Here is a 25,721-nt window from a genome sequence, read left to right as displayed (position 1 = left end):
GAGAAGGTGGTGGGAGGGGTGAATAGGACAAAAGGAATATTTGTGATTGGGTGAGGCCATGTCAAATGGATTAATGGAGGTAGGTAGATCTGCAGTTTTGTTCTGACTTTCATTTGCTGTTGAATTCACTGCCACTTCTGACAGAAATGCTAACCTTAAAATTCTCCTCCACTCTCTGGTGGGATTTCTGCTTGCCTCCTTCATCTTCACTCGTTTCTGCTTTCCTTCCCACCTTCGATAAGATTTTGACCAAAATTCACTTCCACAGCCACATCTCTTTCCTTGGCAAACGTAATCCCATTCTAACCCTTGGGATTGTTAGGCGCTCGTGAGGCCTGTGCATTTATGAAGATAGATTCCGAGAAATGTTTATTGCTAATAGATGTTGGTAACTTGGCTTAGTGGTAAAATTGTCCTGCTGGAGTTAAGGAATTGAGAAAATTAATACTCCAGTGAAGTCAGTTTGGTTTTTGGAGTGCTTCAGTCTTGAAGTCAGAGCCTTTCTGACAGGGGCTTGTGTATATTGATAAATGGCAATCACCAGTAGGTCTCCCACTGTCCTGTCTAGTTAACACCAGAAACAAAATCATTCAGTTCATATCATTTGCTGCTTTCAGGATTTGCACAAATTGTCTTCTATTGCGTTGTCCCTGTGAAACATTAGTGATTGTTGCCAAGTCCTTCTGAGTGCCTGAACACTTCCTTATGTGCTTTGTAATGAGCACTTTCTAACTATTTTTCTGCCCTCCTTTCCTAATTGTTCACATCCATCCAGGTCAGAGCACTCCCAATCCTGGAAAAAAAAGTCACATTTTTGATCTAAATCTGTTAATGTTACACAAGGGATTACTGTTTGGTTGTTGCCAGTTGTAGGGTCTTGCTACTAATTGTGTTTTGAAAGGTTAGCTGTAGATTGTGAAGGATCCATTGCCCAATACAAGAAATAAGTGAAATGTTTTTAATGTCACTGTAGTTTTCAACAAATAGTTAATTAGTTGAATATTTCAAGCCTGAAAACTTAAGAGTCAGTCTGACTTTTGGTGTGAGTGAATGCTTCTGTAATGTCAAATCTGAGTGGTACTGTGGTTCATTTTTCTTCTATCAAATTAATTTATTCTCATTTTACATTGATTTTGTTTCTGCATCTTCATACCTGGATCATACTTATTGGTGTGTTACTAATTTTGTGTGTGGAAAGATGTTGTCCCTCTGCTTTGCTGGTTCAGTATATAGGATGATGCATCCAGATTAGCAAGGCTTGTCTTGGGTGTGGGTTGCGTGTGACTGACTGCTTAAATGCCTGTCTATTGTATGGGGGAATGCACAATACATGTCCTTTTTGAGTGGGATATTTACTTCATTTCTGTTCCCATTTCAGTTTCACTCCATGGATACATTACATAAAAATAACTATGACGTGTCGAAGGCAATTTCGGCCTTGGTGCCTCAGGGAGGACCTGTGCTGTGCCGGGATGAAATGGAAGAATGGTCGGCCTCTGAAGCAAACCTGTTTGAGGAAGCTCTCGAAAAATATGGCAAGGATTTTAGTGACATTCGACAAGACTTTGTGAGTACAGCTAGGAATTCTAAGCAGTCAATACTTAGGAATGTCACTTTTAAGCTGTTGCATTTACATGAGTTTAACTGGGTGTGACTGACTGTGTAAATGCCTGTCTTGTTTATGGGAGTGCTCAATTCTCCAGACTGATTGAGTTATTCGTTATTTTAAATGAATGATTTTTCAAAATAATTGTCATAACCTTGCACTGTTATGAATTATCAGCCTGTGTCACTTGGGGAAACAGATGGAAAGTGACAGCCTTGTGTGGAAGGAACTGGGTGCGTCTTAATAGTGAAGGAAAAAAACAAACTGGCAATGTTGGGAATCTGAACTTAAAAACAGAAAATGCTGGAAAAACTCGGCAAGTTAGGCAGCACCAGTGGAAAGAGAAACAGAGCCCCTCCTAGTCCTTACCCCAGAATCCTCTGTGTTCAATTGATCGTCCTTCTCATTTTCCAGCAGTTCCACCAAGATTCTACCTCCTGGTACATCAGTTTGAAGGGATCCCTGGTCTGCTATTGTGGATCCCTTGTCTACTACCCATGGTATAGCAGTTTCCCAAGAAACTGCAGGAGGTGCAATATCTGTCCTTTTCACCTCTCCCCTTCCCACCCTCCTGGGACCCAATCAGTCTTTCCAGGTAGGGCAGTGATTCACTTAGACTTCTTCATATCTAATGTACTGTATTCAGTGTTCACAGTGTGGCTTCCTGTACATTGGAGAAACCAAATGCAGATTTGGTGTTCACTTTGCAGAGCACCTGCACTCAGTCTGCAGGAGTGACCATGAGCTTATCATTGCCTGTCGCTTTAATTCATCATCTGACTCCTGCTCCAACCCTCTGTGGCCTCCTGCAAGCTCACCGTATCTTTTGTCTAGGCATGTTGCAGCCTGCAGGATGCAATGTTCAATTTTCCAACTTTAGATAATTTGTTTTGTTTATCAGAACTGGCCATTTTAATTATGCCACCCCTTTCTTCTTTCACTTCAATAGATGAGACCTTCTGAGCATGTCGCAGTAGGCCAGACTGCCTAACTTTACAATATAGGCAACAAATTACACAAAGGAGCTTAACTGCCCCTTAGCGGCTCAGTAATTGATATTTATCAGAGAAATTCCATTTGTTCCACTCGTTGCGCTCTCCCACCTTCTCTTCTACCCATACTAACATGTTTCCCTTTCTTGGTTCTCTGACCTGAAACATTAACTGTTTCTCTTTCCACAGTTTTTCCAGTATTTTCTGTTCTAATTGTTAGTAGTGAAGGAGTTGGGTTGTTGCATCCTGATGTGTGATCCTTTGGCATGGAGTTGAGAAGATGGGTGAGGATGGTGTCGATGTCTGGGGCTCTGCCTGCAGAGTCTCTCTGGTTTGTGAGCAGACTGCCAGTTATAGCCTATAGCGACAATAGGGTAGTTGGTCAACTGTGTTAATTAATCTACGTTCTTTGAATAGGTTGAGCAATGGATTTGTTAGTTAAAAATAATAGCATCTAAATTTTAGTTATTTAAAGTGAAGTAGTTGAAACAAATATTTTTGTGATTCTCTGGAAACTAGTTGGAAGACGTTTTTGGTTCAAAGGGATAACTCCTACTCCTGCTGGTCAGAAAATTTAAGCTGAAACACACGGCTCCTAATACTGATGTTACAGCTCCAAATTCATGGCCTAGGCATAGGATTCAATAAATATTGTTCTTTGGTGCAATTCTGTAGCAACCTAAAGATGTTTAATGGGCCAGTCTGTTGTGCTCTAACTGCATTTTAATTGTGATCCTTCAGTGAAATCCAAAAATGGAAGTTCTGCTACAGAACTGGAACAGTGAATGTAACACCCCTGTCTTCAAAGAGGATTATTATAAACAACAGCATACAGTATAAAAACAAAATGCTGGAAAATTCAGCAGCATCTGTGGAAAGGGAAACTGCTCCCTGACCTGTTTTCTATTTTCTGTTTTTATTTCAGATTGCCAGCATTTGCAATTTTGTTTTGATTTAAAATTTGATACCATAGAACAATACAGCACAATACAGGCCCTTTGGCCCACCATGTTGTGCTGACCTTCAAACCACACCTAAGACTATCTAACCCCTTCCTCCCACATATCCCTCTATTTTAAATTCCTCCATATGCTTATCTAACAATCTCTTGAACCTGACCAACGTATCAGCCTCCACCACCACCCCAGGCAGGGCATTCCATGCACCAACCACTCTCTGGGTGAAAAACCTCCCTCTGACATTTCCCTTGAACTTCCCACCCATTACCTTAAAGGCATGCCCTCCTGTATTGAGCATTGGTCTACAATTAGTTTTAAGAGTGGGTTGGCTTCTTGAGGCTCAAGAATATTGGAAGCCAATGACTTGAAGAATAACCAGTGTTGTTGTTATGAAAGCAACCGCAAGGAATGTGTATAATAGTATCATCCTGGGGTCACTGTTGGGGTTTAAAAATTTATAAAAATAATTAAATAATCTGGACTTGGTTTTAGAGGAATAATTCAAATTTTGCAAATGGTACAAAACATTGGAAGGCTTTAGATATGCTGTACTGCTTATCCTAAATACCTTCTATAATGGTGTGTGGTACAGAGTGTGGAAATAATGGGTGAGAACAACTGATTCCTGCAACAGCACATTCTGCCACAGCTTGGTACTTTGTGAAGATCAGCATCCCCTAGTGGTGGAGGACTGCTATAGGTAAGGGGAGAAGTAACTAGACCAGTAAAAAAAATTCAGTGACATTATTCTTAATATTCCAAAATGATGATCTTTTAATCTGCAGGGTGATTTTGGGTACTAGTGAAGGGGCTTGTATGCTCAGTTGGTAGTGTTTTGACATCAAAGTGACAAGTTCTGGTTTCAAGTCATAGTCTAGGACTTGGTATAGATTGACAGTTCACTGATACTGAGGAAATGACACACTATATTGTTATATAGGTGAGATATTAAACTAAGACCTTATTTTTGTCTCTAGGTGCTGTAACAGAGCCGATGACTTTTTTTGAACAGAGTTCTGATGCAATCTACTTGATGTTTGCCTAATGACCTTTACCAAATCCATATCAACTGGTCAATCATCCTCATGCCATGCATTGGCTGGTTGTTTACCATGTTTTCCTATGTCAAGTACTTAATTGGCCATGATGCACTGAGAGAGAGATTGGGATTGCAGAAGGTGCAGTGTAATGCCTGTATTTATACCTCCAGCCTGGGCTTGATTTCATGTGGTAACAGTTGTTCAGAGGTGTTTGGCCAAAGGTGGTGTTTGTTAGGGAAGGTCTTTGAACCCCTGATACCCTGTAGTCAGATTCAGTTTTTAACTCGTATGAAGGCTGAACGTTGCCAGAAAATGTCATATTGTTGTGCAAGAAGCAAATGTACCAGGTAATGGTTCTCTGTTTCCCCAGTGCCAGTTATGAAGGCTGTAGTTATTATATTTCTTTATAACATTCATTGCTGTTCAACCCATCAAGTCTATGCCGTCTTTCAGTCAATCCCATCAATATTATTCCCCCACTTCCCTGTAAACTACTCATATGTCCATCAACTCCACACTGATTCTCCTTTTATTCATGTATGCTTGGAATAATTTATAGTAACCAATTACTGTATTGACTGGAATGACTTTGAGAAGTGGGAGGAAGCAGGAGCACCCAGGGAAACTCAGTCACGGAGAATTTGCAAACTCTACACAGACAACGCATGTGGTTGGGATCAAACCCAGACACCGGAGCTGAGAGGCTCCTGCTGCACATTACCTGCTGCACACTTGTGCCATGTAATGTAGGAATCCTCCAGGGAGTGCATTTTAGGTGGGGGCATCTTCATGTTGGATGCAGTAGATTCTGGAGTCTTAACTGCCTTCTCAATGCCTCTTGCAGCTTCCTTGGAAATCGCTGACCAGTATAATCGAATACTATTACATGTGGAAGACCACGGACAGATATGTACAGCAGGTAGAGAACCGTGCTTCTGTTTATTTTTGTGATGTTAGAACATTCAATGTTGTGACTTTCTTTGAATGAGCTACACAGAAGTTGTAGATGTAACGGGTCTTTATTTTACACAAGCAGACATGCAGGAGAGACCTGGTGAAAGAAACTCCCTGCCCTCAAAGTACATTGAGTTTTTATACCCTTCTAAGTACAAAGTTATCAGTGGGTAATTAAATACAACTTCAATAGTTACAATTGCATAGGTACTTCAATATTTTGGATGTGGACAAATGGTTCCATAGACTAGCATAAAATGGGAGCATATCTTAACTGAACAAGACCATGTCTGATTATACAGATACCTTTGTAGGGACAAGGTAGTTCACAGGCATATTCTAAAAGCCGCTAAGGACAAAAACCAAACATCCTTTTACCACAGAATTGAGAGGGGAGGCTTTTTGGATACACAAATACCTCAATATTGATTGACAGAACAAATATAACCATGACCACGATTGAGCTATGTCACAATGATGCAAAATATCTTGATTCAAGGTGTCTGGTTCTAATGCCTAGATCTTCATCTTCACATCTTGATCTTCATCAATGAATGTAACACTACTTAACAGGGTATCTTTGTACAAGTATCTGTTGAGAGATTGTCTTGTTACTTTCCAGAAATGTGAGCCAGTAGCCTGCTCTCTTCACAGACAGAGATGTTTGTTTATGCAACTGTTCTTGTAATTGCAAAACCAATTACTGTTTGTAGATTACATTTGAAAGCAATTTCAAGGCTGTTTCTTACTTGTATTAATGGCTGCTGTACCTGTACCTTGCTCCTTTATATTCTGACTGGCTGCTATTCCCTAGCAATCACTGTAAAATAACTTCTCAGGCAGGGATGGCGATAAGCCAGAGGTCTAACTACATTCTAGTCCAAATTTGCTTAACTACCTTCACCAAAACCAGATCCTTTTGCCATGCACTGACTGATTAGTTGTCTTGCTTTCCTACATGAAATATTTGATTGCCTGCTTTCAGTCTTTCAGAATGGTTACAGCACAGGAGCCCATTTGCATATCATGACTCTGCCAGCTGTTTACCAGAGCAATACTAGTTCCACTCACCAGTACACCAGAACCCCCAGGTCTCTCTGCTCTTGCACCTTGTGCAAAAGAAAAAATCAATACACAAGCTGGTAATGTTCTGAATTGGGTATGATGGACTTCATAAAATGATACTGCAAAGAGCAAAACACAGTTCAGCCAATCGTACCCGATTTCATTCTTTGAAAGTGGTTCAGTTGATTCAAGTTACTGCAGTTTTTCCCCTTTGTGTCTTTGTTTATTTTGGAAGTAACTACTTCCATCAGCCTTTCAATCATTTAAATTCCATGTATCCCACAAAGAGATGTGCAGAATGTGGACCCCTGCAAGTTCCCACATCTTTGAATTGGGGAACGTAAAGGGAGCTAAAGGAGTTTTTCAGTGTAGGAACAAGTTCAGCCAGGTGAGAGGATGGTGTTAAAGGGATGACTGCAATTTCCTAGATGGCACGTAATGTAGCTGCTATTGTTGGTGGATGAATGTATGTTTAGGGTGGTGGATGGGGAGCTGCTTTTTCCTGGCAGAACACTGAGCTTCAGTGTTGTTGGACATCTACTCAAGCAGGCCAACGGAGAGTATTTTATCATGCCCTTGATTGTAGTGGGTGGGAAAAGCTTTGGGTGGTCAGGATGAGAGTCACTTGCTACAGCATATCTGGCCTTTGGCTGCAAACACCATCCTTACCTGGAAAGGTATTCAGGTGCTTTCATCATTGCTGAGTTCATTCCTGGAACTGCCCACCCAATCAAAATGGAGGAGTACCTTCATGAGAAAAACAGCAGTGGTTCAAAGAAGTGGCTCACCACATGCAATGGCTTCAGGCTGCAGGCATCTGAAAGAATGAAGCTAGTTTGGGTGTCTGTGCATCCAGAGATTGGTGGGGCTGGGGTTTGTGAAATTGTCCTTTTAATTCAAGAGGTGGTTAATTGATGCAATTTATCTTCCAGAAACGTTTGAAAGCAGCTGAAGCAGAGAGCCGATTAAAACAGGTGTACATCCCCAACTAGTAAGTACTTCTATGGATTTGTCTCGCCCGTGTCAAAGAAATGTCATGCCACAGTACTACTTGCAGAATGAATTATACAAAATCATAATAGTTGCCAGATTGAACTAGGTGTGAAACCTTTGTATAAACAGACGTGCTAGCTCACTAAAGTGACGGACTCGGGAGTTTAATGCTGGGCCAGTCACTAGGTTAAATTATGACATTTTGCAAGGCCTTTACTTGTAACTGGAGGGGACAACCTTATTTCTTTCTTCCATTTTGTGTGATGGAGATCTGAGGGGTAGGTTTTTCACATGATTATCTGGAACAAGCTGCCAGAGAAGGTGGTAGAAGAAGATAAAATTACAACATTTAGAAGACACTTGGACAGGTACTTAGATAGGAAAGGCATAGAGGGATAAAGGCCTAATGCAGGCAAATGGGATTAAGCATCATGGTCAGTGTTGACGAGGTGGGCCAAAGGGCCCATTTCTGTGCTGTATGATTCTCTAAAGCAGTTAAGTTGTTCGCTACATTTACCAATTTTTTTCCTTTCTTGTAATTAAGGAGAGTGGCAGTAGTTGCACCACCAATAATAGTGTTAAAGCTGATTTACCAGGTGCAGCTCTTAACATTTAGTATTTACTTTAAGCAAAATGCACAATTTTTAACATCCATCTCGCATTTTCCACAGCAACAAACCAAACCCTAACCAGATCAATGTGAATAACACAGTCAGCAAGCCAGGGATGGTGAATGGAGCTGGCTTCCAGGGACAGAATGGAGGAGCTGGCAGGGCCTGTGAGAGCTGCTATAGTGAGTAGAATCTGCTGTTTATCCTAAAGTGTCAGCATGCAGCATATTGTTTTTCCACTCAGCAGGAGTGGGATCCCTGTGATCATCACAAATTGTTTGGCTCAAGCCTACATTTGGGGGGATGGTGCAGCAGTGGAGGATAAACACTTGAACCAAGTATCACTTAAACTGGAGCAACAAGGTGGCTGATTTGGGAAGTGAAACAATAGTGTACCTGGCTTGGGGTATTTGGTGGGACATCTTTTCTCTGTATCTGATCTGATCTGGGTTGTACTTTTCCTGGGCGTTTTTGTTTCTCTGCAGCCTCGATCCTCCCTCCAAAGCGGCCCCTGTTCTCTGGGCTGTTCATATTCTCTCCTCTTTCCCACTATCACCATCACCAGGTTCTGGTACTCCACTGTTAGTACAATGGGTGTCAACCATCAGATCCATGCTGTATAGATTTTGTTTCTGAATCTTTCACCAGATCCTGCCCACTTTCAAACCCTTTTTGTTTAACTCGCATTGTTCTTCTACCACCTCCTACACAGTGATAAGAGACTCTGTTGATCTTAAATACCATCTGAAAATTGTTCTTTTTTTTTGCTGTTTGCCCCCCCACAAACATAAGCTCTGTGTGATACTAATTTAGTAATTCGCATCAATGTAAGTACACAGTACCCATGGACTCCTTCTCCGATAATTGAATGTGATTTATTTCTTAGACTGTTGACAACGATACTCTTTTTCATGTTTCCCTCTTTAGCAACTCAGTCATACCAGTGGTACTCCTGGGGCCCTCCTAATATGCAGTGCAGACTTTGTGCAGCTTGTTGGAATTACTGGAAGAAGTACGGTGGCCTGAAGATGCCAACAAGGCTCGAGGGTGAGAGACCTGGGCCTAACCGTAATAGCTCAGTAAGTGTTACAGTTTCATGATACAAGAGAAGAGGTGTTAAAGAGAGGGAGACCAATTTGCTCGAATGTCACAGGGTTTTGTTTCTAATGTTGTTAAGATAATTGTAAGGTTTAACCCTCCTGGATCCATTGGCTGTGAATCATCCTGTGTCTTGATCACGTGGAAGCAGCTAGGACGTGAGAACAGGAGAGTAATCCAGCTTCTTTGTAGAGAGGGTGGCATGTCACAATTAAATGGTTTAGGTTACTAGTGGAATATGTCACTCGGACGGGAAGCAGTCTCCCAAGCACTTATCCTTGTTCCCTCACATTTCTCATTTACACCTTCATCAGAAAGCAAAGCCTCAGTTTCCACATATATGATGACAACAGCTAATTCTTATGACTCTCTTCCACTGTCCTTGCACTTTCAATGTTTGTCTGACATTTGGGACTAATTGAGCAAAAGTTTCCTCCAGTTCATTATTGGAAAGGCCATGAATCTCAAGGGTGAGGGAGAAAGCATGTGAGTGGGATAAGGGAGAAGTGGCAAGTACTGAAGGATGTCAGGAGCGACCATAGAAGTCATTAAAAAAAATTAACACACTGAAGGAAGTAATTTGGCCATCGTGTCTGTGACAATTGAGGAAGTTCGCCACCATTTCCCACCAATCAACACTAGGTCCAGCCCTTTGGCTGCAGTGTAGAGCAGTGAATAGTTTAGATGGGAGAGGATTTAATGGTTGCAGCTCTTCAAATACACACATCCTTGTGATGTTTAATGTGATGAGGGTTTCTTCTACCAATGCCCTTTCAAATGGTGAGTTCCAGACTCCAAGCACTCACTGGGCAGAAAAAAAATCCTCATTTACCCTCTTTCCAATTACTTTATACCTAGGTGCCCTTGGTTTTGATCCTCACCGAAGGAAATAGGACCTTCCTATTTACTCGATCAGTGTCCAACACTGTCCCAAGTCACATGTGGTAGCCACCCAGCCTCCAACTCATCACTAGGTTCAGCCCCTTGGCTGCCATATACTTGATAGTAGGGGATGCCGTGTGTGGGATAGTAAGGGATGCAAGTGGTTTGGATACAAGGATATAATAGGAAGCTGTATGATTTGAGTTTGGAACTGGTGAGGAGCTGAGTTAGGGGAGAATGAGTGATGAGATGGGATTGAAGGTGTAAAGTGATTAGAATTAATACCCTGATCCTGTTCTTACCATTTTCTGTCCTTGAGACATTGGATTGAAATCTGATTTACAAATTGGTTGGGAGTGCTGTTGATTGATGGACACCTGGGCATACCCTGGGGTTTAGGGGTGGCTAAGAGGATTTACTAAGAATATGAAAGCTGTTGTGGGGGGCTGGGATGGGGTAGGGAAGTGTTACCTAGGAACAGCAACTCCTTGCTGAGCTCTTCTGAAGTGTATCCATGGTAGAATTTGGAGTGGTTGCTGGTATTTTCCATACTCGGGGGTAAACATTTTTTTAAAATGCTGATCTAAACCATAAGTGCTTATGGACAAAATCCCTGTGATTTTCTTTTTTTTCTCTCTCTTTCTGCTGGCAGTTTTAAAAAAACATTTACAAGCTTGACATTTTGTTTAGATTCTATGCAAGCTGTGGGTAACGGGAGGGGACCAGAATGTTTTATTCTGCTTCACAAACTCTGCAGCTGAAGCAGAAGCAAGATATAATGTTGTTTTGCTGTGCATGCCTTCTAATTATTTTTATTTTTTAGAATCCACATGGGTACTGGGTGAAGAATGCCAACCCCAAGTTTACACTGAAGACTAGGCAGGCTTTCTGTCTTCAGACAACGAGACTAACCAAAATTGCACGGTATTACTGTCGGAACCTATTCCGTCCACGGCAGGCAGCACGGCGTCCCTTTTTACCAATCAACAGCGCAGCTATCAAAGCCGAATGTGAGTGAGTTTTATTGCAGAATTGTAATGGGCGTACCTTCTCTATAACTTTCACCAACCTGATTTCTGTCATATCTGTCCTCTCAACCACATTTCTCCATAAATAGACATCCATTTAAAACTCTCCTGCTAATACCTTCACCTCTACGAAGTCCTCTTCATCCACCGTGTTCCCTTTCTCTATATTAATCTTGATGCATCCACCACCTTGACTTTAAAACAGACATTTCACCTTTCTATTTCTCTAACTTCTTACAAACCCTCCAGTTTTGGCCTTTTGTTTTGAACAGCATGGGTGGCTGTGTCCTAAACAATTAAGGCCTCAGTATCTGGAATTCCTTAAGTGTTTTTTTTTCTTGGCTGCTTTAAAACATCTCTTGGTGTCAAATTTTGTCTGATTCTTTTGAAATTCTTTGGGGTATCTTCATAGATTAAAGGTGCTACATATATGCAATAAGTTTCGATACCCATGAAGAAGTTCTGTTCTAAACAACGAACCAGAACAAGCACATTGATTGACTATTTAGAATTTGTGACCATGGCCTCCCTCTTGGCCCCTCCCAGATCCCAGACTTGCCTGTTTCCACAACAGATCCTGCAAATTAAGTCTATCATGTCTCTGAATTGGAGCACTGATCTATATAGTGTTAATTGAACGATAAACTGCAGTTACAAAGGTAATGGTAACTACGGTCCAGAGGCATGGTTTAATGGGCTGATTGAAGTATTTAAAAAAATATTTCAACTGTTTATCTGGTTCAGCTACTTCACTGCCACCCTCACCACTGGAAATGAAAGTGCAAGTTATCACGGTTAATACTACTTTCTCACAATTTTGACTGTCCATAACTTGCAAATTTTGTTTTGAAGTTTACCCTGCAACTTGGGTAGGGCCTTATACATGCACCATCAACTATTTGGGGCCAGAGTCAATGTCTTAAAAAAATAATAGTTTTGAGCAGACCCTACATGGATTCATGAAATGTAAACTGTGTTTGTTCTATTGGAATTCTTTGAGGATGTGACTACTAGAATAGATGATGGGGAACTTGTGGATGTGGTGTATTTGGATTTTTGAAAGGTTTCTGATGTCCTACACATCTGGTCAAGAAGGTTAGAAGTGAAATTAGGGTGATATGCTGACATGGGGTAAATGGAATTAGGGGTAATACACTGATGTGGATAGAGAACTTAGTTATTGGGCATAAAGCAAAGTGTGGGAATAAACAGATCCTTCTGGAGTTGACAGGCTGTGACTAGTGGAGTACTGCAAGGATTTGTGCTTGGGGCCCTAAGTATTCACAATCTATATTAACAATTTGACTGAGGGGACCAAATGTCATTTTTCCAAGTTTATTAACAGTTAAGAAAAAGGTAGTGTTGGAGCTTCTGAAAAACATTAGGATAGATAAATCCCCAGGGCCGGATGGGATATACCTCAGGTTACTATGGGAAGCAAGGGAAGAGATTCCTGGGGTGTTGACAATGATATTTGCATCCTCCCTGGCCACAGGAGTGGTACCAGAAGATTGGAGGATGGCCAATGTTGTTCCCTTGTTCAAGAAAAGTAATAAGGGATAATCCTGGGTATTATAGACCAGTGAGTCTTACGTCAGTGGTAGGCAAGCTATTGGAGAGGATTCTTAGGGACAGGATTTACAAGCATTTGGAGAAGCATAGTCTTATTAGGGATAGACAGCATAGCTTTGTGAGGGACAGGTCATGCTTCATGAGCCTAATTGAGTTTTTTGAGGTGACAGAACAAATTGATGAAGGTAGAGTGGTGTATATGGACTTCAGTAGGGTGTTTGACAAGGTTCCCCATGGAAGGCTCATCCAGAAAATCATGAGGCACCCATGGAGACTTGGCTGCGTGGATTCGGAGTTGGCTTGCCCACAGAAGGCAGGGGGTGGTAGTAGATGGAGAGTATTCTGCCTAGAGGTCAGTGACTAGTGGTGTTCTGCAGGGATCTGTTCTGGGACCCCTGCTTTTTGTGATTTTTATAAATGTTTTGGATGAGGAAGTGAAAGGATGGGTTGGTAAGTTTGCAGATGACACAAAGGTCAGAGGTGTTGTGGATAGTGTAGAAGGTTGTTGTAGTTTACAATGGTATATGACAGGATGCAGAGTTGGGTGGAGAAGTGGCAGGGAGTTCAATCTGGAAAAGTGAGAGGTGATACACTTTGGAAGAATGAACTTGAAGGTGGAGTACAAGGTTATTGGCAGGATTCTTAGCAGTGTGGAGGAACAGGGGGATCTTGGGGTCCAAGTCCATAGATCCCTCAAAGTTGCCATGCAAGTTGATAGGGTGGTTAAGAAGGCATATGGTGTACTGGCCTTCATTAGTCGGGGATTGAGTCCAAGAGCTGTGAGGTAATGTTGCAGCTCTATAAAAGTCTAGTTAGACTACACTTAGACTGTTGTGTTCAGTTCTGGTTGCATCATTATAGGAAGGATGTGGAAGCTTTAGAGAAGGTGCAAAGGAGATTTACCAGGATGCTGCTTGGATTAGAGAACATATCTTATGAGGAAATGTTAAGTGAGCTAGGGCTTCTCTCTTTGGAGTGACGCAGGATGAGGGGTGACTTGATAGAGGTATACAAGATTATGAGGGGTATAGACAGAGTGGACAGCCAGCACCTTCTCCCCAGGGCGGCAATGGCCAATACGAGAAGACATCAGTTTGTCAGAGGAGGAAAGTTTAGGGGAGATGTCAGAGGTTTTTTGTTACAGTGGTGGGAGCCTGGAATGCACTGCTGGGGGTGGTGGTAGACGCTGATACAATAGGGTCATTTAGGAGACTCTTAGGCTTGTGAATGGAAGAAATATGGAGGGAAGGGTTAGATTGATCACAGAGTAGGTTTATATAGTTCGGCACAATATCGTGGGTCAAAGGGCCTGTACTGTTCTTTGTTCTGTGTGCATGACTGTGAGCTCTGAGGATGATGTAAATGAGCTTCAGGGGGAATTAGATAAGCTGAGTGAGTGGGCAAAGACTTGGCAGATGGAATATAATGTGGAAAAATGTGAAGTCATCTACTTTGAACAGAACAGAAAATGGTGTGAGATTGGGTAAGTGTTGATGTTCAATGGGATCTGGGTGTGTACACAGGTCACTGTAGGCCAATGTACAAACTCATCAGGGGATCAGGAAGGCAAAGGGTTGATTTTATAACAAAAGGGTTTGATTACAGGATGCCTTCTTAAAATTGTAAAAGGTCTTGGTGAGAGTGTGCCCAGAATATTGTGTACAGTTTAGGTTTCCTTAAGAAAGGATATAGTTTGCCATAGAGGAAATGCTGCAGAAATTCACTGGACTGCTTCCAGGGATGGTGAGTTTGCGGTGTCTGAAGTGATCGAGTAGGCTAGGCCTCTATTTAGAAGAGTATGGTGAATCCCTGAAATTCTTTAACCTGGAGGGTTACGGAGGCTGGATCGTTGGAGATATTTTGAAGGGGTAGATAAATGTATGAAAGGTTAGGGAATGGAGGGCCTTGTGAAATTGTTACATGAGGAGTTCAGGCGTGGCGAAGATCAGCCATGATCATACTGAATCACAGAGCAGACTTGAGGGGCCAGGTGGCCTATTCCTCTTATTTTCTTGTGTTCTTTGAATGAGAGGGGCATTCCTCAACATTCAAAATTCTTAAAGAACTTAATAGGATAGATGCAGGGAGAATATTTTCCCCCTGACTGGGAAGTACAGGACCCAAGGTCAGATATTGAGCAAGAGGTAAGACAGAGGAAGGAAAATCTCTTCACTCAGAGGGTGGTGAACTTTAGGAATTCTGTCCTCGCAGCTATGCACACTTGGTCAGTGAGTTAATTCAAAATATCTATAGTGAATGGAGGGATATGATGATATTGCTGGAAAATGGTGCTGAAATAAAAGATCAACTGGGATTTTGAATGGTGGAGCAGGCTCAAAAAGTCAGGTCGCCTGCTCCAGCTGCTATCTCTGATGTTCTTGTATGTACATGCATCCTATGCAGTGTCTCCTCATTATGCAACCCTCTCATTCCAGGTATCAATCTGTTCAACGTTCGTTTTACGCCTTCAAAAACAAGTACATCTTTCCTTCCATGAGGAGTCCAAAACTATATGCAGTACTCCTGGTGTGGCCTCACCAAAGTCCTGTATAATTGCAGCAGCATGTTGATATTGTTATACTCCAACTCCCACATGATACTCCAACAGAATATTGCCTTTCTGGTCACTTGATGTTACTAACATGTTTCCATAATTCAAGCAAAGGGATCTCTAAATTCCTTTGCGTAATAACATTTACTCATCTCTACTGTTTTAAAAATATTCTGATTTTTTTTTCCTACTTCCTATTGAAGTGGATAATTTCACACACTCCTGCATTATAAGGCAACTGCCCTTCCTGTCCACTCATTTCATTTGCAGCCTCTATATTTTCCTCACATTTTACTTCTTCTAGCCTCGTATAACCAACAAAGTGAGAAGTGTTATACCTGGTCCCCTCATTTAAGTTGTTGACACAGATTGCTGAGGCCTGAGCTTTGATTCAACAGGCGCTTGACTAATTAAACCTTGCCGTTCTTAAATGACTCATTGGTTCCACCCTGTACCTACTGTCCATTAATTGATCTGCATTCTGTGATAATATACGACCACCAATCCTTTGGATCCTAACAGGGTGCAGCAATGTCTGTGTGACAGGTGTCTGATAAGCTTCTTAAAAATCCCACTATATTCCATTCACTACTTCTGCTTCATCTAGCTTGTTAGTTACATCTTCAAAACAAAAACTACAATAGTTTTGTTAAACCTTGCATAAAACTCTTGTCACTGCGTACTTGACCCGTGATTTTTTTCTCCCCCCCAAGTAGCCTGTTATCATTTCCTTCATGAGATCCTAGCCTTTTCTCTGCTGATTAGCTGACCTATGATTTCATGCTTCTCCCTCCCACTCTTGTTCAGCAGGACTTGTGCATTCTTCCATTCCAAAGGGACCTCAGAATTTAGAAACTGCAATCAACTTTCGAAGTCAGATGGAATTTAGTTCTTTTTAGTTCCATTCATTTCTGTTGTGTTCTTCTTGTATCAATTTACTTTTAAGTTCCTCATTCTCTTGAGACGCACAGTCCCCATAATTTCAGCTATGTTTTTTTTATGGTGAAAGTAGACTCTATTTGTCCAATGTCACTGTTGTATCTCCATTATAATTTCTTGCAATTTCTTTCCCCATAATTTCTTTTTTTATACTGCTTGGTAGATTATTCAGTCTGTTTCTTCTAGAAAATTATTGATCAACCTTAGATTTTTAAAACACATGTACACCTTGAGCTTAATCCTATTCATTGCAATATGCATTGAAGTGCCACCTCTTTTAAACAACATTATCCTCGTGGGCTATGGCTGTACATTTTTCCACTGGAGTTTTAATCCTCAACAAATTGTATATTCATTGAGAATTAATTCTTTAAATACTTGCCATTATTTGCTGTCATACCTTTTTTTAATTTCCCAGTCCATTTTATCCAACTCACCCAACATACCTCTGATTTTATTTAAATTGACTGTAGTTTTAGGCTTGATCAAATCACTCTGAAACTTGCTATAAAATTATTTTGTAATACAGTCACATTTCTCTAGAGAATCCTTTTATAAGATTGCTGATTAACCCTCCATGATTGGAGGCCCAAAATGGCCTATTGCACTGTTGATTCTGTGACATACTGGTCCAGAAATTCACCTAGCGTGCATTCCATGAATTCCCCCTTCAAGCGACTTATCATAATTTGTTATTTGGCTTTATCTGAAAATTGTTTCCTAAAATTCTGGTATTACCCTTCATACGTTCTTGCTGATTACTATTACGATTACTATGTGGGAGCTTACAAACTTAACTCCCTTGTGTTTTCTCCTCTTTGTCTCTTAGCTTCACCAGACTTGAGTTTCTGAACTAAGAGTTATTCTCCCTGTTCTTGTCTCATTCTTGTTTTCAGGAAACCCCTCTACCTACTGGTCTCTCTTCCACATTACCTATCTACTCTAGAAGTTATTATCCCCGAATATTTAATTCCCAACATTTGATCACTGTGCAGCCACTGTGTTGCACTCCATGTTATGCTCTGTACCTTATCATGGCAAATGGATAATTCTGGAAATAAAACTTGTCAAAATGACCATGTTTATCATGTGATTTCCTCTTTGCCTGAGTGATCTGCATTGGTCTAGTTGTGTGGTTTTTAAGTTATGCAGCTTCTTGTCAGGAAAATGAGTGAAAAAAATTTAATTGAGGTTTTCAACCATAATTGATATTAATTGGACAGAAGAGTTGGCTAAAGGGGACAAAGGAAGTGCTTTCTGGCAGTGTATGCCTGACTGTAAGAAGTCAGCTATGAAGTATTTGATAATGGATCTGGTAATGGAGAATGAACTAGTGGATAAAGGAAGTAAAAGCAGAAGAATATCTAGGCAATAGTGCCATAGTACACATTTAGATAATGATGAAAATCAAGTTGTTGATTGGCAAGGATCTGAGAAGAGATAATATAGGCAACAATATTGGCAAACAGCTATGTAAAACAACTATGGGAAACATTTAAAATGCCGTCCAGTAGACTAAAGGAAGGGTATAGTCTGCTAAAAGAAAAGAACAAATTAAGACATTCATGAGATTCCATTGGTACAAAGACATAGGGGCACAATGAAATGATATTCATCAAGTTACACAGCAGAGTGTATGATGTGAGGAGATGAAAGAACGAGGAAAAGATTTGATAAAACAATTAGGAAAGCAAAAAGGAATGATGAAATAATCAATGAACATAAATCAGAATCAGGTTTATTATCACTGACATATGTAATGAAATCTGTTGCTTTGTGGCAGCAGCACAGTGCAAGACATAAAGACCTAAAAATTACTTATTAAGTTACAAAAATAAATAAATAGTGCAAAAGAAGAATAATGAGGTTATTCTGTGTCATACTAGTCCAGAAATCCATCTTGCATGCATTCCATGAATTCCCCCTTCAAGCGACTTACTATAATTTGTTATTTGGCTTTATTTGAATATTGTTTCCCAAAACTCTGGTATTACCCTTGCTACGTTCTTGCTATGAAAACTAAACAATGAAATGTTTTACAGATACATAAATAAAAAGCAGGAAGTTGGGATGGGAATAGAGACATTAAGGGATAGACTGAACAATACTATAGGCAACAATAGGTACCTGTGGAAGTATTAAGCCATTATTTTGCATTGGTACTTACCAGGGAGATAGAGCAGATGAACATGATATTGAATGATGCAAAGTCTATTCAAAATAGGATATATAAAATAAACTAATCAAATTAGGAAGATAAAACCCCTGGCCCAGATGGATTGCCTCTAAATATATTGAAAGAAACAAGGAAATAGGTAGCAGACCCAATTTGTTAGAACAGGTGGATAGCTAACATAGACCTATGTTTAGGAAAGGGTGCAGCATGTAAAGAAAATTATAGACCAGTCAGATTAACATCAGTGGAAAGAAAAATAATGAAATTCTACCTAAAGTTGAAATTGGAAGAACACCTAGAAACTGAAGGACAATAATGAATAGTTAGTATGGATAACAAAACTGACCTAATAGAATGTATCTAGATTTTAAACGACCTTTGAACAAACAAATGAATATTGAAACAAATAGCAGATTGATTGATAGTTGGCTTCAGGACAGAAGGCAATGCTCGGGAGTTGAGGAAAGGTATTCTCATGGAAGAAGATGTTATACAAGTGCTGGACCACTGCTGTTCACTATTTACACTACAGATTTAGAGTCTGGAATCGAAAGTACAATTTCTAAATTCTTAGATAATACCAAAATAAGATGGGGGAAATGAAGGATAGAGATATAGAATTACGTCTGTTACATAAAAGGAAGTTTTTTGGGCCATCAAATCCAAAGTGGCTCTGTAATCCATCTGATCCCACTCCTTTGCCATCTCCCCATAGTACTGAAATTTTCTTTCAGGTTCTTATCCTGCTCTCTTTTACGTGCTGCAATTGACTCTGCCTCTACTACTACCCTGGCAATGCATTCCTGACCCTAACCAATTGCTTTGTAGAACAAAATTCCTCATGAGGCTCTTGGTTCTTTTGCCAATCACCATCTCCTAGTTCTCGATCCCCATGTCAATAGGAAAAGTTTTTCTCTCTCGCTGTACCCTTAATGATTTTAAATACCCCTATTAGATCCCCTCACAACACTCCTTGCTCCTGGGAGAACAGCTCCAGCTGATGCTGTCCACCCACATACTGAACTCCCTCATCCTTGCACATTCTCTAAAGCTTTCTACATCTTAAGCGTGGTGCCCAGAACTGGACACTAAATCCCAGTTGTGGCTGACCCAGTATGCCTTGTTTTCTAATAAATGGAGAAAGAAAACTGCAGGTCCTGGAAGTCTGAAATGAGCCAGAAAATTCTGAAAACACTCAGAGGTCAGGTAGCACCTCTGGAAAGATGAACATTCAATGTTTCAGGTCAGGTTGAAGTGAAATTGTTTCTCCTTCCACAGATGCTGTTTGATTTGACCTGTTGAATATCTCTAGCATGTTTTGCTTTTAACCATTTTCTCAAACTGCCTTCAATGAACTGTGCTCATATACCACAAGATTTTTCTGTCCTTGAATGCTCTTTAGAGTCGAGCCCTCCAAGTTATATTGCCTCTTCTCATCCTACCAAAATGTAACACTTCACATTTCTCAGCATTAAATTACATCTGCCACCTGTTTGCTGATTCCACCAGCCTATTCATATCTCCTTGAAGTTTCCTCACAGTTCACTATGCATTCAAGTTTTGTGTCATCTGCAAATCAGGATATTTACACCCGAATACAAATCGTTGAAATAGAATAAGAAAAGCAGTGGTCCTAGTGCTGACTCTGGGGAACTCCACAGCATACTTCCCTCCAGTCCCAAAACAATCTTTCACTACTACCCTGTTTCCTGTTGCTTAGCCTTTTGTTTTAGTCCATCCTGCCACAGCCCCTGCTATTCCATGGCCACCTATTAGACTTATTGTATGCTTTTTAGAAGTCCATCTATATAATGTCACCCTCATTTCCTTCGTAGACACTCTTCTGTTACTTCATTAGTTAGAGGAGGATCACAACAAATTACAGGAGGAGATTTATGAGTTGCAGAATGGGCAAATAATTGATAAATGAAGTTCAGCATGGTTATATATTTCGAAAGGAAGAATAGGGAGATCACTTGGAAGATGCAGGTCAAGTTGAATTAAAGAAACAAAGGATTCCTAGAGTACAAATAAAAGTTGTGCCACAGGTTAGCAAGGCCATTAAAAAAAATGCATACCAAGCAACTCAGGAATTGATAAGGAACATTATGTTAAACGTGTATCACGGCTTAATCAGACCACACTTGGAGTACTGCATTCAGTTGTGGTTACTAATTTATAAGCAGGGTGTAGAGGTACTGAAGAGGGCACAGCAAAGATGTACGAGGATACCAGAAATGCAAGGATTTACATAGTTGGGAAAGGATGAGCAGGTTAAGTCTCTTATCTTGAGAAGAGAATCCTGAGGGGTTATCAATGAGGAGTCCTTAAAATTATGAAAGATTTCGCTAGACTGGATACCAAATACTTCCACTTGTGGAGAAGAGCCTAGCTAGAGGTCATCATAAGACAGCCACCAAGAAATCTGATTGAAAATTCGGAAGCTGTTCCTTTACCCAAGGAGTGGTGAGAATGTGGAACTTGATCCTACAGGAGGCAAATTGTGTAGATGCATTTGGTGGGCAGCTAGAGAAGCATGTAAGAGAAGGGAATAGAGGGACACACTGATAGATTTAGATGAGGAAATCTGAAGGTGGGTGGATGGCAGGCACGATAATGTAGCGGTTAGTGTAACATTATTACAGCGCCAGCGACCCGGGTCCAATTCCGGCCACTGTCTGTGAGGTGTTCGTACGTTTTCCCCGTGTCTGCGTGGGTTTCCTCTGGGTGCTCCGGTTTCCTCCCACCTTCCAAAGATGTATGGGTTAGGAAGTTGTGGGCATGCTTTGTTGCCACCGGAAGTGTGGTGACACTTGAGGGCTACCCCTGGAACACACTACACAAAAGATGTATTTCACTGTGTGTTTCGATGTACGTGTGACAAGTAAAGATATACTGTATATTCAAAGTAATCTAATGTCATGAAATACCTGGTTTCATGCTTGTCTTCCTACATTTTGAACGTGTCCTCATTTTTTGGTTAACTGTTGGACAGATTATGGAATTAATCTAACAGCTGCTGTTCCTTGGTTGTGCTAATGTTCCATTCTCACTCTCATAGGCACTGCTAGACTTCCAGAAATTGGAGAGAAATCGGTTAAACTCAAACCCATCATCAGGAAGTCCCTGGAATCTATAGTAAAATACTTGGGTAAGCAGCCGCATCTGCACAGATTCATAATCTACTCCATAATTACCAGCGATCACCACAATTTTTTATACATGTTGATGTGTTGTGTGGGGAGGATAAAAAGCAGGTAGTTGTGACACATGTGGTATACAGTGGTCCAGCACATCTGGGAGCCTGCTTCTGGATCAGTGAGGACTGATGAGTTAAGTGTTTTCTATTGGCTGTAAAAATTCAAATTAGAATGAGTTTGGTCATCACAGTGAACAAAATCAGCAATGACGGACTGCTTCCAACATTTTCTGTCTTTTTTCAGATTTCCAGCTTCAGTTTTTTGTAATTGTTTAAATAAAATATTAAATAAGAGTCATTCAGAAATGAATTAGAATTCAGGGCCAATGTGTTCTTGTTAAACGGTAGCTTTCAGCAGATTTAGAGAACTGAAAGCAGGAGAAGCTGTGCAGGAGTATAGAAAGTGTAGGGGGTAATTAAGGAAGTATTTGGGAGGGTGAAGAGGGCACAAAATAGCACAGGCTGGCAGGATTAAGGAAAATCCCAAAGCATTTTGTAAGTGTATGAAGAGGAAGTAGGTATTAGGATCAAAGATTATATTTGACATCTATAAATACTACTCAAATGTATTCATTATAGAGAATGATTTTGTAGTTGGAGAATTCAGTGAGGGGCCAGTGGAATTCCAGAACAATTTCCTGTCAAAGAGGAGAAGGTACTAAATATCTCAGTGGGATAAATCCTCAGGGCCTGATTAGATGTATCCCAGGCAGCTATGGGATGTAAGGGAAGAGATTGTTGGGGTCTGACAGGTGTCCTTTGTTCATGATTTTGGTATTGGTTTATTATTGTCACTTGTACCGAGGTACAGTGAAAAGCTTGTCTTGCATACCAGTCGTACAGGTCAATTCATTACACAGTGCAGTTACATTGAGTTAGTACAGAGTGCATTGAGGTAGTACAGGTAAAAACAATAACAGTACAGAGTAAAGTGTCACAGCTACAGAGAAAGTGCAGTGCAGTAAGGTGCAAGGTCACAACAAGGTAGATTGTTAGGTCATAGTCCATCTCATCGTATAAGGGAACCGTTCAATAGTCTTATCACAGTGGGATAGAAGCTGTCCTTAAGCCTGGTGGTACGTGCCCTCAGGCTCCTGTACCTTCTACCTGATGGAAGAGGAGAGAAGAGAGAATGACCCGGGTGGGTGGGGTCATTGATAATGCTGGCTGCTTCGCCAAGGCAGTGAGAGGTAAAGACAGAGTCCAAGGAGGGGAGGCTGGTTTCTGTGACACGCTGGGCTGTGTCCACAACTCTCTGCCGTTTCTTGCGGTCCTGGGCAGAGCAGTTGCCGTACCAAGCCGTGATACATCCAGATAGGATGCTTTCTATGGTGCATCGATAAAAGTTGGTGAGTGTTACGATAGGGAAATTACTTGGGAAAAATTTGAGGGAGCAGATTAATCTGAGTTCAAACAGACAGGAATTAAAAATAGTTGTGCTAACTATTCTTGTTTAAGGAGATCATTTTCAAGGAGATCACTAAATGTGTAAATGAGGGCGGTGCAGTTGCTGCGAGTTATATTACATAGAACCTGGCCAACCTGCCAAATTGCATGTCTTGGGTATGTGGGAGGAAACCAGAGCCCCCAGGGGAAAACACATGAGGTCACAGGAAGAACATGCAAACTCCACACACACAGCACCTGAGTTCAGAATTGAGCCTGGGTCAGTGGAGCTATGAGACGGCAGTTAGGCCTTTGATTAGGTTCCACATAGAATACAAGGCAATTTTGCAAATTGTATCAGAATTTGGCTTGGTGAAAGGAGGAAAAGGGTGATTGTAGAGGGTTGCTTTTGTTATTGGAAGCCTCTGATCAATGTTTTCCAAAGGGATCAGTGCCAGGACCCTTGCTGTTTGTTGTAGACATGAACGGTCTGGATGTGAATGTAGGAGGTATGATCATTAAGTTTGCAGATTTGGGGGTGTTGATATTGAGGAGGGATAGTCTTTGGTTGCTGAAAAATGTGAGGTAATGCATTGTGGAAGGACTAGTAAGACTAGGATATACACAGTGAATGGAAGGACTGTGAGAAGTACAGAGGAACAAAGGGGCCTTGGTTTATGTCCAGACTGCTATGTGCATTTCTGGTCGTCACACATAGGAAGGTCATGATTCTGTTGGAGAGGATGCAGAGGCATTTCACCAAGATATTACATAAACAGAAAATGCTTGAAGAACTCAGAAGGTCAAGTATTATCTGTGGAATGAGAAATGGGCAGCATCTATTGACTGACCTGCTGAGTGTTTTCAGCACTTTTTGTTTCTGTTTCAGAATGCCAGCATCTGCAGTTTTTTATATTTTCATTCACCAGGATGTTGCCCAGACTAGAGTATTTCAGCTCTGAGGAGAGATTGGCTAGGCTGCATTTGTTTTCCTTGGAGCGGAGAAGACTGAGTGGCAGCCTGACTGAGTGATACAATATTATGAAAGGGTTGGGTAATAGGGTGGATTGTGAGGAATGTTTACCTTTAGCAGAGATGTCTATAGCATAGGCTTAAGGGGTAGGAGTTTTAGAGGAGACATGAGGAAGAATTTTTTGATCCAGAGGGTGATTGAAATCTGGAATGCACTCTTTGAAGGTAGTATAGGCAAATATCTTTAGATGAACACTTGAAGCACGATGGCAGAGAAGGCTAGAGGCTAAATTCTGGAAAATTGAATTAGCATAGATCAGCACTTTTTGGTAGGCATAGACATAACGGGCCGAAGAACCTGTTTCGTGATGTATGATACTTTGAACAACTTGCTGATGAAAATCAACAAGACTGCGGGTGCTGGAAACATCAAATAAAAACACAGGATGCTGGAAACACACTCAGCCGATCAAGCAGCATTTGGGAAGAAACCTGGCTGTTGTTTAGAGCTTACAAAGACGTGGACAGGACATGAGAGTTTTATTAGCATTTGTGGAGTTGTACCACAGCAAAAGTCTGTGGGTTTGTTTTAAGGTTAAGTTAAACATGTTGTATTCTTCTACTCTGCAGAACTTCACCCACCTGTTAAGGCTGTCCCTAGTCTTGCTGTACATGGAGGAAGTGTGACCCCTGCAAAGGTGCTCCCTGTCCTGAACCATGGCTCTCCAACAATTCTGGGCAAGCGTGGATATGAGCAGCACAATGGCATTGATGGTCAGTATATCATATAGAATGAGCAGGTAGATGATTGAGTACCCATCCAATGATCTGAGTTATGATTCAATGTTATCCTCACTGTTACTTCTTTCTGAAACACCAAGCACAAGAGGAAACTTATGTGATTGAGTTATAACAAAAGTTGACATGGCCATAACCTATTTATGCTGACATCAAACCAGATCTTGAGACAGACTGTGTATGGGCTCCTGCCCCAGTTGGAGCTATGTACAACATGGTTTTCAATAATGGAGTCTAATTTTACTTGGGATCTGCTTATCCTCTTTGGTGACATAATGTTGCTGTCCTAACCTGTATCCCATAACGTTGCTTGGTTCCTTGGTAACTCCTGCTACAGAGCTGAGGGACAAGATTTAGATGACCAGCCTAATAATGGTTTACTAAATGGTCCAGCCATGCTTACTATAGTTTGATCGTGTCTCAGCTTAACTGAATGTAGTGTTCTATATTGTTCTTCATCACTGTCTATTGGTCCTTGTTTACCAGGCACTATGAAGAAACGTCTGTTGATGCCGTTTAGGGGTAAGACAATTGCGCAGTCGTGCTCACGGCTACACACTCATCGTGAGTGCTTTGTGTTGTCACTCCCCTTGCAAATCCCTTTGCTTTGATAACCTCCAAAACAGCCTTCTCCTCATTGCATTTCAGCACAGATCAGTTTCTGAACAACCAAAGCCCCTATCAGATGTAGAATTACTTATCCATTTAATGGTTTGTGCATTTAGCAAGACTTCAGTCTGGGAACAGGATCTATCTTTGTTCCAGGACTGAGTCAGTCTTTGGCTAGCAGCTTTGTTGCCTTTAACTTCTTAAGTTTGGACCTCATTGCCTAATTTGTGGGAATTATTGCACTTGAGGTGATTCAGTTTATTCCCCACTTTCCACTTTTCCAAGTGGACT

At 41.0% G+C, this 25,721-nt stretch overlaps 1 protein-coding gene across 3 annotated transcripts in view; it reads left to right on the top strand.

Annotated features, from left to right (window-relative positions):
* LOC127586352 (metastasis-associated protein MTA1-like) overlaps positions 1-25,721 on the top strand; it is a 107,457-nt gene that overhangs the window by 71,084 nt on the left and 10,652 nt on the right. The window contains exons 10-18 of one of the 3 annotated variants that reach the window (XM_052044243.1): positions 1,379-1,567; positions 5,442-5,516; positions 7,549-7,607; positions 8,281-8,402; positions 9,148-9,299; positions 11,024-11,210; positions 21,528-21,617; positions 24,654-24,797; positions 25,308-25,385. In XM_052044243.1, the coding sequence (XP_051900203.1) occupies positions 1,379-1,567; positions 5,442-5,516; positions 7,549-7,607; positions 8,281-8,402; positions 9,148-9,299; positions 11,024-11,210; positions 21,528-21,617; positions 24,654-24,797; positions 25,308-25,385 (1,096 nt within the window). The remainder of the gene's footprint in view (positions 1-1,378; positions 1,568-5,441; positions 5,517-7,548; positions 7,608-8,280; positions 8,403-9,147; positions 9,300-11,023; positions 11,211-21,527; positions 21,618-24,653; positions 24,798-25,307; positions 25,386-25,721) is intronic. The other 2 variants (XM_052044240.1, XM_052044242.1) reach the window with 2 other exon arrangements.

This window comes from Pristis pectinata, chromosome 35 (assembly GCF_009764475.1).
Source record: "Pristis pectinata isolate sPriPec2 chromosome 35, sPriPec2.1.pri, whole genome shotgun sequence".
NCBI classification, from domain to species: Eukaryota; Metazoa; Chordata; class Chondrichthyes; order Rhinopristiformes; family Pristidae; genus Pristis; species Pristis pectinata.
This window is presented reverse-complemented; position numbering and strand designations above follow the sequence as displayed.